This window comes from Phyllobates terribilis, unplaced genomic scaffold (assembly GCF_046119375.1).
Source record: "Phyllobates terribilis strain yellow unplaced genomic scaffold, ASM4611937v1 Scaffold_2__4_contigs__length_985480577, whole genome shotgun sequence".
NCBI lineage: Eukaryota > Metazoa > Chordata > Amphibia > Anura > Dendrobatidae > Phyllobates > Phyllobates terribilis.
Window position 1 is genome coordinate 354,569,264 of NW_027362762.1, and position 17,471 is coordinate 354,586,734.

At 39.0% G+C, this 17,471-nt stretch overlaps 1 protein-coding gene across 1 annotated transcript in view; it reads right to left on the minus strand.

The window, feature by feature from the left end:
* LOC141245881 (zona pellucida-like domain-containing protein 1) overlaps positions 1-15,784 on the minus strand; it is a 101,737-nt gene extending 85,953 nt beyond the window's left edge. The window contains exons 1-3 of the mRNA XM_073669090.1: positions 15,730-15,784; positions 15,345-15,503; positions 1,756-1,985 (exon numbers count right to left, since the gene is read on the minus strand). Of these exons, the coding sequence (XP_073525191.1) occupies positions 1,756-1,985; positions 15,345-15,503; positions 15,730-15,784 (444 nt within the window). The remainder of the gene's footprint in view (positions 1-1,755; positions 1,986-15,344; positions 15,504-15,729) is intronic.
* Between the last annotated feature and the right edge of the window lie 1,687 nt (positions 15,785-17,471).

Below are 17,471 nucleotides of genomic sequence, written 5' to 3' on the forward strand. Positions count from 1 at the left end.
TCCACCTTCTGCAAGACATTGCACCAGTTCACAACTCACATGTTGCCCAAATTGAAGCATGCTCCTGTGACATTGAAATTTTACCGCATCATCCTTATTTACCCGACCTCGCACCATCGAACTTTCACCTCTTTCCAAAAATGAAGTAATTTTTGAAGGCCAAGCATTTTCCAGATGATGAGACTCTGATTTCTGAAGTCACAACGTGGCTTTTGGATCAACCTGTCGACTTCTACAAGCAAGGTATTTTACAGTTGCTTAAAGAGATGGAAGAAGTGTGTGTCCCTAGGTGGCACCTATGTAGAGAAGAACTAATAACTGTGCCAAGTTTCATTGCTCTCAGTCCACAGAAAGTGGGTCAGGGGAAATCTTTAATGAATGCTCCTCGTAAGATCCCTGTGGGAGGAGAGTCAGCACAGCTGTGTTTAGCTGTGTCACATCACAAACCCTTCTACCAGCTCTCCTAGCATTGTTAGCTCTGCTATACTGATCTTCTACCACACTGCCTGTCCAGAGATGAGAGCTCAAAAAGGGTCAGTATTACACGTTTGTTGTGCTCAACTTGTAATCATTCTGCATTGAGATCAAAGCAGGGTATCATAATTTATCACGCAGTAGTAGTCCAGACCAGGTAGATTACGACTCATGCAGGAGGTTAGATCAGGAGATCAGAGCTATATAATTACATTATCATTACATATCACACACTGAGAAAGCTATGGTGAGTGTGTTTTTCTTTCCTTTGAGTGTTTCTGCATGTTTATGATTGGTCATCATAACATAGGGAGAAAAAGTACACGCCCGTGGTGAAAATTGTCTAATAATGCAGACTTAGACAACAAAAAGGTAATTCATTAGGTGCCAAATACTATGAATTCAAATGTCTCCATAGCAGAGAGGTAAAATTAAACAAAAAAAAATATTTTAATCCACTTTCTCGGCCACTATTGCATCTAGTGTCCAATTGAAGCTGAGAAATTTAGTGAAAGGTCCTATTTAATGGTTGTAAAAGTTTTGAAATGATTCTTTTTAGCTTGATTATTTTAGAAGATAAAAACCTGGCATTTATAACAGTTGTATATAGAGTTTATATATCCACTTTATAGAAATATTAGAAATATAAAAATATACACAGGCAGTTACTAAGTTACGAACTAAGTTCTGTAGGTTTATTCTTAAATTTAATTTGTATATAGGTTGGAATAGGACCAGCAAAAAAAAAGAAAAAATATTGCTAATTCACCGCTGACCTTTCTTTTACCGCCATAGCACATAGAATATCCAGTCTCTTCACTTTAATTCTGAACTTTTTGCCACATTCAAGCCTCAGATGTTACTGAACGTCATAAGTTCACAACGTCAACTTTGTGACATTATAACACACAGTGACCTCTGGCACAGAGGGGAGCAGTAAGGTGAGAATTTTTTTTTTCTTTTTGACATCTGACATTCGTAACTAGGGGTTTTACGTATGTCAGATGTACATAAGTTGAGAACTGTCTGTACATATATATATATAAATATATATTTACTATATATCTGCCGTGAATCCTGAGTGATGCAATCATATTACTGCTATGGATTTTTATAAAACATATAGTCAGGATTTTTTCCCCCTACAATGCCTTTCTACATGTCTACAAATTACATATTTGAAAGGTTGAAAAATGACTTGAAAATATGAAATGATAATCTGAATATTCAAGCAAATTGTTAGCATATATAATACAAAATATGTCAAAATTGAGGCCTTACCTGGAATGAACTTCTACAAGTTGAACTGTCATTGATTGAAAAAACAAACTTCAAGAACGGTACTGAATCCATTACACCAGATAAATCAATTGCACCCTGACAACTTGGGTCAGAAAAAACGTCATTCATATAAAGTTGGCTTTCATTATACCCAGCATAGTAAACGGGGCACAAGTAAATGTAGAGTTCAATTTGCTGTGGACCGCACGTCACTAAGATGTCATTATAGTCTGCAAGAAAAATGAAAAATATATATATTGAAAATAAAATTCTACCAATGTTTTGTCAAATAAATTTATGGAAAATATTTTATAATCATAACATAATTTGCCCTATTAAACATTAAAAAAAATCTAATTAACCAAATAAACTACAAAGTCTTACCAAGGAATATGTTAGCAGATTTTGCACTGACTTTAAGGCACTATGTTCCTGAAGGTTCTTTAAACTTAAAGGGAATATATCACCAGGTTTTTGCTATGTAAGCTGAAGCACCATGATGTAATGGAAGATAGCCTGATTACAGTGATATGTCACTTACTGGGCTGTGTTTTACTGTTGCAATAGAATCAGTTTTTTTATCGGCAGGATATACAGGTCAATTTGCCTTGGGTCCCCTAGTACATCCATGCCGCCAGCACTGATTAGCAGTTTTCTCTAACTATACATTGTACACAGAAAGCTGTCAATCAGTGAAGTGGACGGGGTTATACAAAGCTAAATCTGCAACAGAGAAAAGTGTGATTCTGTCTTAATTGCTGCACCCAATAAACTAAGTGATACATCTTTAGAATTAGGGTCTCTGTCCCTACCTCCTGCTGCTGTCAGATTACATAGTAAAAAGCAAAAAAGGAAGAAAGAGACAATGTAATATGGAAATGCACACGTATGAGTCAATAGTGTTAAATCAAAAAAATTCCAAAATTTATTAATGTACACTGACACAAACATGCTAAAACCAATTTAAAAAAAACATACAAAAAGACCATGTCCACAAGTAATCAATAACCTGAAAGTACAGATAATGACATAGATCAATTGCTAGGTACACTCTTCCATAAGAACATGTTACAAATAACCGCCATACATCAGATACTCCAGTTTGGTTAAACAAAATGGCAGGTATAGAGGATCATATAGGCAGAAACATGTAGGTATATAGTATAATAAAGATATAGAACTCAAGACCAGACGTCCCTGGAGAGAATATTAAACCTCAGTATAACACCTACAGTACAGACCAAAAGTTTGGACACACCTTCTCATTTAAAGATTTTTCTTTATTTTCATGACTATGAAAATTGAACATTCACACTGAAGGCATCAAAACTATGAATTAACACATGTGGAATTATATACTTAACAAAAAAGTGTGAAACAACTGAAAATATGTCTTATATTCTAGGTTCTTCAAAGTAGCCACCTTTTGCTTTGATGACTGCTTTGCACACTCTTGGCATTCTCTTGATGAGCTTCAAGAGGTAGTCACCGGAAATGATTTTCACTTCACAGGTGTGCCCTGTCAGGTTTAATAAGTGGGATTTCTTGCCTTATAAATGGGGTTGGGACCATCAGTTGTGTTGTGCAGAAGTCTGGTGGATATACAGCTGATAGTCCTACTGAATAGACTGTTCGAATTTGTATTATGGCAAGAAAAAAGCAGCTAAATAAAGAAAAACGAGTGGCCATCATTACTGTAAGAAATGAAGGTCAGTCAGTCCGAAATATTGGGAAAACTTTGAAAGTGTCCCCAAGTGCATTTGCAAAAACCATCAAGCGCTACAAAGAAACTGGCTCACATGAGGAAAGGAAGACCAGGACTCACCTCTATTTCTGAGGATAAGTTTATCCGAGTCACCAGCCTTAGAAATCGCAGGTTAACAGCAGCTCAGATTAGAGACCAGGTCAATGCCACACAGAGTTCTAGCAGCAGACACATCTCTACAAGAACTGTTAAGAGGAGACTTTGTGCTGCAGGCCTTCATGGTAAAATAGCTGCTAGGAAACCACTGCTAAGGACAGGCAACAAGCAGAAGAGACTTGTTTGGGCTAAAGAACACAAGGAATGGACATTAGACCAGTGGAAATATGTGCTTTGGTCTGATGAGTCCAAATCTGAGATCTTTGGTTCCAACCACCGTGTCTTTGTGCGATGCAGAAAAGGTGAACGGATGGACTCTACATGCCTGGTTCCCACCGTAAAGCATTGAGGAGGAGGTGTGATGGTGTGGGGGGGCTTTGCTGGTGACACTGTTGGGGATTTATTCAAAATTGAAGGCATACTGAACCAGCATGGCTACCACAGCATCTTGCAGCGGCATGCTATTCCATCCGGTTTGCGTTTAGTTGGACCATCATTTATTTTTCAACAGGACAATGACCCCAAACACACCTCCAGCCTGTGTAAGGGCTATTTGACCAAGAAGGAGAGTGATGGGGGGCTACGCCAGATGACCTGGCCTCCACAGTCACCAGATCTGAACCCTATCGAGATGGTTTGGGGTGAGCTGGACCGCAGAGTGAAGGCAAAAGGGCCAACAAGTGCTAAGCATCTCAGGGAACTCCTTCAAGATTGTTGGAAGACCATTTCTGGTGACTACCTCTTGAAGCTCATCAAGAGAATGCCAAGAGTGTGCAAAGCAGTCATCAAAGCAAAAGGTGGCTACTTTGAAGAACCTAGAATATAAGACATATTTTCAGTTGTTTCACACTTTTTTGTTAAGTATATAATTCCACATGTGTTAATTCATAGTTTTGATGCCTTCAGTGTGAATGTACAATTTTCATAGTCAAGAAAATACAGAAAAATCTTTAAATGAGAAGGTGTGTCCAAACTTTTGGTCTGTACTGTTTATAATGGCTCATATAGCACATATATAACTATATAAATCCATTGTGCGGGCAAAAAAACTGAAATGCAGACTAATATAGCCACTCCAACCTGTCAGAGGCAGTGTTATTCATATAGATCCCCATGTGGTGGGATGAAGAGGAATGCATGTGGATATGGCAGGGAAAATGGGAGAGGGACCATAGGAGTGAGCGAAGCCCACACGTATCGCCGTCAATACGGCTTCATCAGGGCAGGTCCTGATGCTTGAGTGTCAATGCACATATATACACAATGTGATTACCTGGTTCCACAATCTGGTGTGCGGGGTGCACTATCCCCGAAGCAGGAAAAGGAAGTAAGTGAAAGAACAAGTCACATGACACCTACCCATAAGGCAAAGCGCTGTCAGCGCCTACACAGACCAATGGAAAAACAAGTGTGGGCAAAAACGCCCACACACAATATGGAACGTCGGTGAACAAGGGACTGAATGCATATGTCAATGCGAGCATGGATTCTCCTGCAGGATGGTAAAGGTTACATGCAAACCAACAGATGTGAAAGTATGCATAATAAGTAAAGTAGGAAAAGGAAGGGAAAGAAAGAACGATCTGAGATAACTAATATATAGCCCAATAAGATATGGGATATTTAACCCAAATAGTCATCATTGAAGATCCATATATTGAAGGGGAAAAAAAAGGAAATAATGAATATGAGGAGAAAGATGTGCGCGTCCAGGTGCACATGGACGTGCACATCAGAGAATGTAACATGCAACATGCACAGCGGCAAATTTGTATACATTATCTGGTATATACTCTCTTTATCCACTTTCCTTGGTCAGGGGAGCCTATTCTTGGTGCCACTGTGTGTTATATATTATTTCTTGGATTGGGACTTGCGAGAATCGGCCTGGCGGGCTCAGACCACAAATGTGTTCCAGGTGAATGAAGTTCCCACTGCCAATTCAGCCTTTGAGGACCTATCGGTCAAACTTACTAGAGCTCATAAGACTGTGATTAGATTGCATTTGAATATCCGTAGCTTAGAGGACTACCTAAGGGTTAACATCGTACCGTGAGGTCTGAGAGTTTCTATCTTCCCGTCATGGAAGCCTTCCCCTACATTCAAACAAACATGGGTGAATGTTCCAATATCATTATTAATATGTTGTTGGAACACAACAGAGCACTATTTATAGCTACTAAGACATCTATCAAGGAATTAGAAGCTAAACTCTTGGGATTCAACAGTGAACAAGCTACCCCCTTTAAATTTAAGCTTAAAGAAATCCTGGACAAATATGAACAGGAGGTGATCAATAAAAAAGAAAGCAAGTTTTTCCATGATCGTACTGACTTTGACAAGCAGACAGTCTTTAAATGGAGACATCTTGGTAATAGACGCCAGATCAGGGGATCTAGATCTATGTCTACCTCTTCAGACAATGAGCCGCTGTCGGCTCCCCCCAGTTCTAGTGAAGGTTTTTTATCCTCAAGCGACTCAGACGCCGCACTAGACGTGGACGCAAACATAGGACAGCGACCCGTGCGAATAACCAGAAACAAAGGTCACACATCTCCATTCCAGTACAACCGGAATCAGAATTTCAAACGCAACTGAATGATCGACGCTCCTCCTCCCTTATTCAGGATGATACTATTATTGACACCCACTATGAGAACATCGAACAGGTAAATACTCCAACAATACTTATCAACCTGTATAACTACACTTTGTCTGCATGTGAAATATCATTATTGGAAAGGGGACTTACCTTTTCACCCACACAAGGGCTTGATAAATTTTCACTTACTAAAGACTTGTATCTATTCTGTAGAAAATTGATCCTTCAAGTGATCCGCAGAAAACCTGATATCACCCTGAAATTACCGGAGGACGAGAGCCAGACCTTCAGAGACCTATTGGACCTTCTTAATGAGAATCAATCAGCTATAGGTAGGCGGATGTTTCCACAAAAGGCTAAATCTGCGGTTAGTCTCTCTTTTGCCTTAGTACCTGCTGTAAAAATCTTTTTTGACCTCGTTAGGAGGGATATCATGAAAATGTCAGTACATACATCTTCTCCCTCTAACATTACACCAACCGAGAGGAAGGCATTGCTTGGACTTAAAAATAACAATAGTTTACTAATCAAGGAGGCAGACAAGGGGGGCAACGTTGTCATCTGGCACATACACCTCTATCTGGAGGAGGCTTCGAGACAACTCAGCAACCCCCGGTTCTACCAGAGATTGCCCTCAGATCCAACACAGGTATGTCTTAAACGATTCCGAGGGCTACTAAATCAAGCCTGTGATCTTGGAGTCATCTCCCCAAATGAAAAGAAAGTTATTGAGGTAGAAAATCCTGTAACACCTAAGGTGCATAAGGATATCGAGCGGCCACCAGGTATACCCATCGTTTCTAGCATAGGGAGCCTCTGTGAACATGCTGGTTTTATGTGGATTTCTTCTTACAGCCTTTGGCTATTTCTTTACCCTCGTATATCAGGGACTCTTCCCACTTTATCTAAATATGCCGTAACATCACCCTTCCAGACAAATCATTAATCGCTACTTGCGATATAGAATGATTATACTCCAATATTGCTCATAAGGATGGTGTTACAGCTCTCACCTTCTTTATTGATCGAATGGACGATCAAAATCACATGCATAACTCTTTTATTATTGATTTACTAAACTTCATACTCTGTCATAACTATTTCTTGTTAGATAGACAATACTACCATCAAATCTCAGGCGTGGCAATGGGCGCACAGTGTGCGCCTGAGTATGCAAATACCTTCTTAGGATGGTGGGAGGAAACGGTGGTGTCTCAGATGACGGCCTTCCAACAATGGGTATCCCACTGGCACAGTTACATAGACGATGTCTTCTTTGTTTGGTTGGGCACAGTGGAAGATTGCTCACAATTCATCTGTGACTTGAACCATAGCACCCATAACATCTTAACCCACTCTATTTCGTCTAGTACCGCCACGTTTCTGGACCTAAGGATTACCATCTCGGAAAGGAGACTGATTACGGATCTTTTTCGCAAACCCACCTCCACCAACAGCTTGCTCCTCTATAACAACTTCCATCCATCACATACTTGGAAAGGGATTCCTGTCGGTCAGTTCCTGCGTATCCAACGGAATAATCCAAGACGCTGACTTCTATAAACAGACGAGGGAGCTAGCAGAGAGTCTCAAGCAAAGGGGATACCCCAAAAATATCATATTGAGGGCTTTCCAAAGGGCAAAGATTCAAAACCTGGAATCCCTCTTGCCCCCACGTCATCAACCATCGGACACTGCGCCCAGGTTCATTACCAGTTACTGTATGGGTTGAAATCAGGTGAGGAATATTTTAAATCAACATTGGTATTTACTCACCTTTGATACACAAACTTCTTTTATTGTTAGTCCTAAACCCCTGATGGCTTCCAGGAGGGACCCCAATCTTTGTGATTTGCTCATGTCCAGCCATTTTGTTAGACCTACTGTCAGGCTGAACCGTGGTTTCTCCTTGAGAGGTTCCTTTCCTTGTGGTGATTGCAACATCTGCCCCTACATGTGTCCCACAATAAATTATTTTTGTAATCATTTGGACAATCAGCATCATCCACTTAGATCGTACATTAAGTGCAAGACGAAAAATGTCATCTATGCAATTATTTGCTCCTGCCCTAAAGTATATGTAGGCCAAACATCCCAAGAACTGAGGAGGCGGGCTCAGAAACATCTATCTACTATACATTTAGCATCTTCGGATTTTAGGAAAGAAAAAACACTTACCCCTATAGCCTCACACTTCTTGACAGAACATCGTGACAAACCTCATAATGTTTCTATCTTTGGCTCACAGAAAATCCACAACAACAACATAGGTGGTAGTAACCATAAATTATTATTACTCATGGAATCCAGGGGAATATTTACACTATGCTCGGTTGCTCCATTGGGACTCAACAAAGAACTCATCTACACTGGCTTTCTGGGTTAACCTGGATCAAGACTATGGATCCGCCTCCTCATTCATCTTTGTTGTCTTCTTGCTCTTTTCTTTGGATTTCTCTCTGGATAGGACTACCTTATTCTATAAAGGACAGGAATCAAACTCCTAAAAAATTGTTGCAACATCCCAGTAATGCCTTATCTGACTGGCATGAATTATCTTTGGGGTCCTTAATCAATTTGCATTGCATATATGAACTGGGTAATGGACTCTATTAATAAAGACATTCCTGGAAGATTATATCATGTCGCTAGAGCTTCTCCTATCTTGATCTGTTGCTACATAGAATTGACAGGAAGTCAATCTCATTACATCAAAAAATATATATTCCCTTTATCCTACTTATTTATCATTTGGTTTATTTTATATTGCTCATGCGGTACCCCTTTGGTACCCTTTTCTCTTGGGGACATACCGCCCCCAACCAATTATGGGCCGTGATATGTGGCCCTGAATAAATCTTAGAATCTCTATATACAGTATACATTACTAAACATATTTGTCCCATTATGTTTTATTGGTGACTTTTTGTCCTCAGGGATTTGAACATGCACATGTATATAATAATGTCGCTGTGCATGTTGCATGTTACATTCTCTGATGTGCGCATCCATGTGCACCTGGACGCGCACATCTTTCTCCTCATATTCATTATTTCCTTTTGTTTTCCCCTTGAATACATGGATCTTCAATGATGACTATTTGGGTTAAATATCCCATATCTTATTGGGCTATGTATTAGTTATCTCTGATCGTTCTTTCTTCCCCTTCCTTTTCCTTCTTTACTCATTATGCATACTTTCACATCTGTTGGTTTGTATTTAATCTTTACCATCCTGCACGAGAATCCATGCTCGCATTGACATATGCATTCAGTCCCTTGTTCACCGACGCTCCATATTGTTTGTGGGCGTTTTTGCCCACACTTGTTTTTCCATTGGTCTGTGCAGGCGCTGACAGTGCATTGCCTTATGGGTAGGTGTCATGTGATATCTCACATGTGACTTGTTCTTTCACTTACTTCCTCTTCCTGCTCCGAAGATAGTGCACCCTGCACACCGGATTGTGGAACCAGGTAATCACATTGTGTATATATATATGTATATATGTGCATTGACCCTCAAGCATCAGGACCTGCCCTGATGAAGCCGTATTGACGGCGATACGTGTGGGCTTCGCTCACTCCTATGGTCCCTCTCCCATTTTCCCTGCTATATCCACATGCATTCCTCTTCATCCCACCACATAGGTATCTATGAATAATACTGCATTTGACAGGTTGAAGTGGCTACACTAGTCTGCATTTCAGGTTTTTTGCCCGCACAATGGATTTGTATAGTTATATGTGTGTTATATGAGCCATTATATAGGTGTTATACTGAGGTTAAATATTCTCTCCAGGGACTCCTGGTCTTGAGTTCTATATCTTTATTATTCTATCTACCTACATGTTTCTGCCTATATGATCCTCTATACCTGCCATTTTGTTTAACCAAACTGCAGTATTTGATGTATGGCGGTTATTTGTAATATGTTCTTATGGGAGAGTGTACCTAGCAATTGATCTATGTCATTATCTGTACTTTCAGGTTATAGATTACTTGTGGACATGGTCTTTTTGCATGGTTTCTGTTTTTAATTGGTTTTAGCATGTTTGTGTCAGTGTACATTAATACATTTTGGAATTTTTTGATTTAACACTATTGACTCATAGGTGTGCATTTCCATATTACATTGTCTCTTTCTTCTTTTTTTGCTTCATATTATCTTGTCAATGTAGGTATTTTGCACCTGGTCATTTTTTGCTCTATGATTGGCACTGGTGCACTCCATTTACATATATTTATCGTAGATTACATAGTAAAAACCCGCTGATCGATTCCCTTTAAATATGTGGTCATTTCTTAATTTAGAACACTGAATTTACCTATCCGGTCCAGTTGATTTAATTTTCAACATGTTGTTGGTGGCTTGATGTTGCCTGCATATCAAATCATTTCACCATGTTAGAAAAGTTGATTTGTAAACCTCAGCCAGTTTATAGCTTGTCTAATGTCTGACAGTCTGCTTTTTGTCAGTAGCAGTATTTTACCAGCTCTTAGAATGGTTCTCTGTTTTTGCAAAGTTAGAGTAGTTACTAGGCAAGAATGACCCTCTATGTTATGCATATGCCATTACAAGGAAAACCTTTGTAATGTCATACACTGGTGAATTTTTACAGATACTTAAAAATTACTTATATATTAATTTTCATTATTTTATCATAATTTGCCATACTTTTTACTTAATATTCTTGTGTTTTGCACAGATTTAGTGAAAAATAAAAACACAGCTAATTCTGTGCTTCTCCAACTTGAGTGTCAGGTGCTTGACACTAGAATGTACTGTATATGTCAGCATTTGCTACCACCACTAATTAGCTCATTAGTCATAATAAGGTCATTGATAGTGAATGCTAAAATCAATTATAGGTACATATCATCATTTACAAGCTGCTACAAATAGCTCTATGTGTACATTTTGTAAATGAGAAAAAAAATGACATATTAAAAGTGAAAAAAAACCTAAGGCAACACAGATACTCAAGATTTTTCAGAATATTTGCTTTGAACAATCCATGATCATGTAAAATAATTGTATTCTCTTAACTAACCCGTTAGTCATAATAGTGCAAGCAACTTAGTAGACACAACTTCGAAAAAGGAAAGTAGTAAAAAAAGGAATTGGCCATTAAGATTGTTGTTATCATGGCATTTTTTCAGACACTGTAAATATTGGTAAATATTGTTTGAACCACCCTGGCACTTCCATGGAGTCTTGAAATTGATGTGAGAGCTGAGCAAGAAAAACAAAGATGGCAGTCTGGACTAAGCACTATATTGGGGATTGCCAGTCTTTTCAGCTATTTTTATTATAGTGTAAGGTTTTTAGGAGGCAAAAGAAGAGGAACAAACATTGGACTTTGTTTTCCTCCACTGAAATTTTTCATTAAAACTTAAAGAACATACAATACCCCATATTTATCATATGGATGGCTGGACAATACACTACAAGCATTTTTTCCCTTTGGTGTCACCCCTATTTCCTCATAATTTGTAAGCTTGAAAGAAGAGGTCTTCACTCTACTTGGTATTTGTTGAATTATGTGTTACTCGGTAATGTATTGTGTTTGTACATGTCTCCTCTGTATTGTAGAGTGCTTCAAAATAAAGGGTTGTAAAAATAAAATTATTATTATACCATTGTCAGGTACTCTGCACTGATTAATTACTTAAAGGTGTTTCCCATTTAATTCATTTATTAACTATTCACAGAATAGGTGAAAAATGTATAATTGGTGGAGGCCCAACCGCTGGGACAACCAAGAATTCTAGAAATGAGGGTTACAAGTGTCTTGTTTGATAAGTGCCAAATGTGGATAGATGGTAAGTAAAGATGAGCAAATTGGTTAAAAGCAAATTATATTTGCCTTGAATGTTCCAAAAAATTCTGATTCTCCTCAATCTATTTTTTCTTTTAATTTGCCATATGTGCATTCTGCAGGCCATTGACTGATCTTCCACTGTGTCTGGCATTTCTTTTTATACAGCAGGTGACGTACTCTTTAGGCCTCTTCCCTATGTGCCAGGTCTGTCAGTGCTGAGTAGGCCATCACAACGCACATTGTCCAATGCACTGATTAGGTCTTAAACGTTAAATATCACAAAGTTGTGAGTGATGTGAAGAGCTGTGTCGGGATATCAGAAGCCTACCTGGTGCCAGAATCATAGCCGCAGGGTGAAGATGCCCACAGAGATTTCAGCAGATTCAGATTAGCTTATCAGATAAAGGTAAATGTAATTAGTGATAAACCTGATCTAATATATCTTTACAACATTTAACATTGTTTTTTCCTAATGCTGCATCAGGCTCATATATATACCAGACTTCATCTTGAATCATTGGACTTGAATTTCATATGAATGCATATTTATTTTTGCATGTCTTGTCTTGAAATTTTTTAGACTGTTTTTTTTCCTGATGGGAACTGTTAAAAAAGGAAAACTACCTAGGTGTTTGTAAATGTTTTTTTGATCTCTAAAATGTTTTGGTGCTATAGTGATTCATAGTATTACACACACAACAATACTGATCCCCACAAAACATTCCACTTGACTGGCAGAATGAAACGTAAGTGCTCATGGTTTGCTATTGAAAATTTTACTATCAGATAGATTGGATGAATGAAGCCCAATAATGATTATCCTGTAATAGAAGCGGGTTTATATTTTCATGCTTATTTTTCAGGTTATGTTTTATATTTTATCTATGGACTATACATTTATTGTGAAATTTTTATTGCTAGCTAGTTGGTCACCTTACATGGGTGCACTCATCGAGACAACCAAGCCTTGTGCATATACACTTTGAGGGTATCATTAAAGGGCTTTCCCTGTTTGGAACCTTTTGCTATGAGCAGAAAGCCACTGAGAAGAACAATCCTCACTCTAGAGGCCTCCAGTAGGAATAATGCAGGAATAAATCTTGACCTGCAGCAATCAGATGACAGCAGCTTTTATCAACTGTGAGGTGAATACTTAAAGAAGCCCTCCTATGAATATTTTTTTAATTAATTCTGTGTATATGTGCATGTAATGCAGTGTGAGTGTATTAATACACTCACCTACCGTGGTTTACTCTAGGATCTGCACTACTTTGTTCCATTTTTCAGTGACATCACAGCTCTGCGTGACCCAGGAGTGGCTGTTACAATGTAAGTCTATGGAGTGTCATAACAAGGCTTCATTGGCTTATACTGTAAAGCCCCCTTAACACGTCGGTATAATACCACCAGGGGTTCCGTCTGAATCATGCATATCAGAGATTTACATGGAAACTGCGGTGTAAGCGCTCTGCGTAGAGCGCAGGATAAATGTGAGCCGAGCAATACTGCAATACTGCAAACTTTGGCATGCAGAATGAACAAATCAACAGCAGGTGAAGAATTGGCTTTATTTATTTTTTACGCCGTTCCTCGTGCAGTATAAGTGATTAGACGACTTTATTCTTTGGGTCAGTGCAATTACAGTGGTACGATATTTATATCGGGTTTTTTGTTTGGCTGCTGTCACACACTAAAGACGCTTTTTACTGCAAAAACTAGTTTTTACAACGCCATATTTTGAGAGCTATAATATTACTATATTTCTGCAGACAGAGTCATGTGAGGGCTTGTTTTTTGCGGGACGTTTTGAAGTTTTTATTGGTACCATTTTTGGGCACATGACATTTTTTGATCACTTTCGATTCCGATTTTTGTGGAGGCAGAATGAACAAAAACCAGCAATTCAGGAATTTTTTTTTGTGTTCTTTTATGTTGTTCTGCATGTAGCGATGATGATGATGATGAAATGATAAGGCAGATTTATTATTCGGGTCAGTACGATTACAGCGATACCACATTTATATAGTTTTTTTATGTTCTTATTTTTTTTCTTTACAGCGTTCACTGAAGGGGTTAACTAATGTGATATTTTTATAGATCGATGTGTTCCAGATGTGGCAATACCAAATATGTGTAATTATTTTTTTACATAAAAATGTGTATTTATTAGTGTAATATTTTTATTATTTTTAAATATTTTTTTTATATTTTTATAATATATAATGATAATTTTTATAATATATTATATTTTTAAATTTGTTTTTCACTTTTTTCAATGCACTAGCTGATCTGAAGGCAGAGGGAACTCCCGTCCCTCTGCCTGCCACCTGAATGTTGCAATCATAATCGATCGCAGCATTTAGGTGATTAACAGCCAGGGGCGGTGCTGACACCACTTCTTGTTGCTAGTGCAGTAACTCAGCCACTGGCAGCGCTGAGCTCCTGCTCTAATTGGGTAGGAGGTGCTGATATTTCAGCATCCCCTGTGCGATCATGCTGTCATCAGTCAGTCAGATTGATTGACCGATCACAGCGATCTGGGTGTAGAGACCGATGATATGGGTCCCTGCACCTGCTCCCGTGCCGCTCAGCTGTCAGTGACAGCTGTCGGCACTGAACTGTCACTACATGATTACGTGCGATGACAGTTCAAAGTCATGGTGGGCATAGCCCATCCTGGTGTGGGAACTGACACCCGCTCATGACGGGCTATGTCCGTCATTGGACATAAAGGGGTTAAAGTGCTGAGATGTCACTAATAAGCAGAGAAGAACAGTGCTGGATCCCAGAGAAAGCGGTGGTAGGTGAGTATAATAATACACTCACATTACACTACATGCACGTATACACAGAATTAATGAAAAAACTATTAATATGAGGGCTTCTTTAAAAAATAGAGTGCTGCAGTTATCATTATTAAAATACAAATTAGTTATGAAATTCATGGAGAAATAAATCTGATTTTTAATTTGCACAACACGCTCACTTACTTCTTTGCATTTGTACCACTTAGTTAATAAACAGTTAATCTGAGTCAATAAACCTCTAGTGAAAAAATGCAGATCTTTAATTGCCTTCAATACCTTATAATCTACAAAAGTTATTACATTCATAGCTAACAGCCCATTATGATGATATTTGGAGTTTCATCTTTTTATCTGGTTCAAAGACCATTAAAGTGTCTGTAAGTACCTAAGCATAAGAGGATTTCTTTCAAACAGCTGATTTAGATATTGCATTTTAGCTTAAATATCTATTATTTTATACATGTACATGAATTAAACTTTAATTTATTTTACATTACCTGGTGCTCTGAGAGTGTTCCCACAGTCATTTATGGTAATGCATTGATATCCATGAATTAGAAAAAACAGCACAATATAAACAAAGTTCTGCTTTGATCCACTTCCCGATGACAAGTCCTTAAATGAAATAATAAACAACCATTTTACTTTAACATTATCTACACAAAATGTAGTTAAATGTTGGTTTAGTATTTCCTGTTCAGAAAAAAATAGATTTCTGAGGTTTTAACGCCCAAATCTATTCCTGCCAAAAAAAAGGTCACAATAGGTTTGATTTTAAAGGTGCAGGTGCAGATGTTACAGTGGATTGGGAAACATGTGGTGTGCTCAGTGAAACAAACACAGCAGGGATGTCCGCTTCCATTACAGCTGACCGGCTCTCACTCTGCCTTACTGGAGCGGGTAGAGAACCAGAAGTTCTGCGGTGGTAGACCTGCATGCTAATATTTGGCACGGTAACAGAGGAGGAAGAAGAAGCAGAGGATGCAGTTGATGGGGCAGCTGATGGTTGTTGTGGTCCCATGGTCCGCATTTCAGCTCAGTGAGATTCCCAGCGTAACGCATGTTGTTTGCGCATGTGAAATTTCATGCATGTAGTAGTCAAATTATTTCAGTTTTTCCCTCTACTGAACTGAGTTTTTTATTGCGAAGTTTGCAGATAATGTTAGTTGGCTCATCCCTTGCGGTGACAAAAAAGCCCCAGGCTAGACAACCATTGCTGTCCCTGCGAGCTGCAGACCCACGATTGCTGCTGGCCACAGCCACTGTTGTGTCTAAGGATGCAGTGCTCCTCATGCTTGCATCACTACGTGTCTGCGCCATAGGGCGAAAGGTAAACTCCTCGTTTTCCTCCTCCACCTCCTCAGATGAGCTACTTGGCTGCCTGACTCTGGATTCACACCATGTACAACCTTCAACCTCATCATCATAAAATGTGTTATCGCATAACCTCAGGTATCTGAGTCTCATCAGGATCACCTCCCTCCCCGGTGGTTAACATCTGGTGATGAGGGTCAGGAACCTGCTCAGACCCTACTCCGTCCTGCCCCAATCCAACCTAAAATAAATTTCGCTAACATTACCACCTACCACACGTATACATTGAACACCAAGCCTATTCCCCCTTCAACCACTACCTCTCTTTTTCCCACTCATGTTGCTCAGATACTGTGGTAAGAGCATGCTATTAGCAACATAAAATTTGATTTTTTTGTGGACTCTGCCTAACAAGACAAAAAATCTATTTTTTAACTCTGAAAACAGCCGAGGTTCACAGCCACTAAGATAGTAGGTGGCTTTTAGCAGAGTGTATCACGTTTGCGACACAAAAAAATCTTTTGTGGACTCTGCCTAGCAAGACAAAAAAATCTATATTTTAACTCTGAAAACAGCCGAGGTTCATCACCACTAAGATAGTAGGTGGCTTTTAGCAGAGTGTATCATGTTTGCGACACAAAAAAATATTTTATGGACTCTGCCAGCCGACAGAAAAAATATATTTGTTTCATTGTGCATACAGATGAAGTTCACCCACCAAAAAATGACAAACTGGGCTAACACAGCTTGCACTATCACATTAGCAAACGAAAAAATAAGGTTTTTGTGCTATGCACTCTGAAGCTCAGCACAGACAAGCTCTGCAGACAGCTGAATTTCAACCCCACAAAATCAAAAAGAGGCCTACAAGGGCTTGCTTGCTTTATCACATTAGCAAGTGCAAAAATAGATTGAAGGTATACTCCTGCATAGAGAAGAATACAACACTGTTCTATGACACGGGCCCTGTTCTTTCTTTCAGAATCTCAGTAATGTGCTGTAAGGTCAATTGAACAGGTACACAGCACAGGACTTCTCTACACTATCTGACTTCCACACAAGCACCCTTCTATCTAGCTAATATCTCTTATTACACAGGAGCACACTGAGTAGCATCTGTCTCCAGCAGTGACATGGATAAAATGGCGCTGAGGGAACATGGCCACTTTTTATATAGAGAGGACATGTGATTTCAGCATCCAATTGCAGAAGCCTTTGTGTCTGAACAGTGTGGATGCTTCCTGCGCTCTGATTGGCTAGCCGTGCTTTACTGACTTAAAGTTTTCGCCTACAGGAAGAAAAAAAAATTA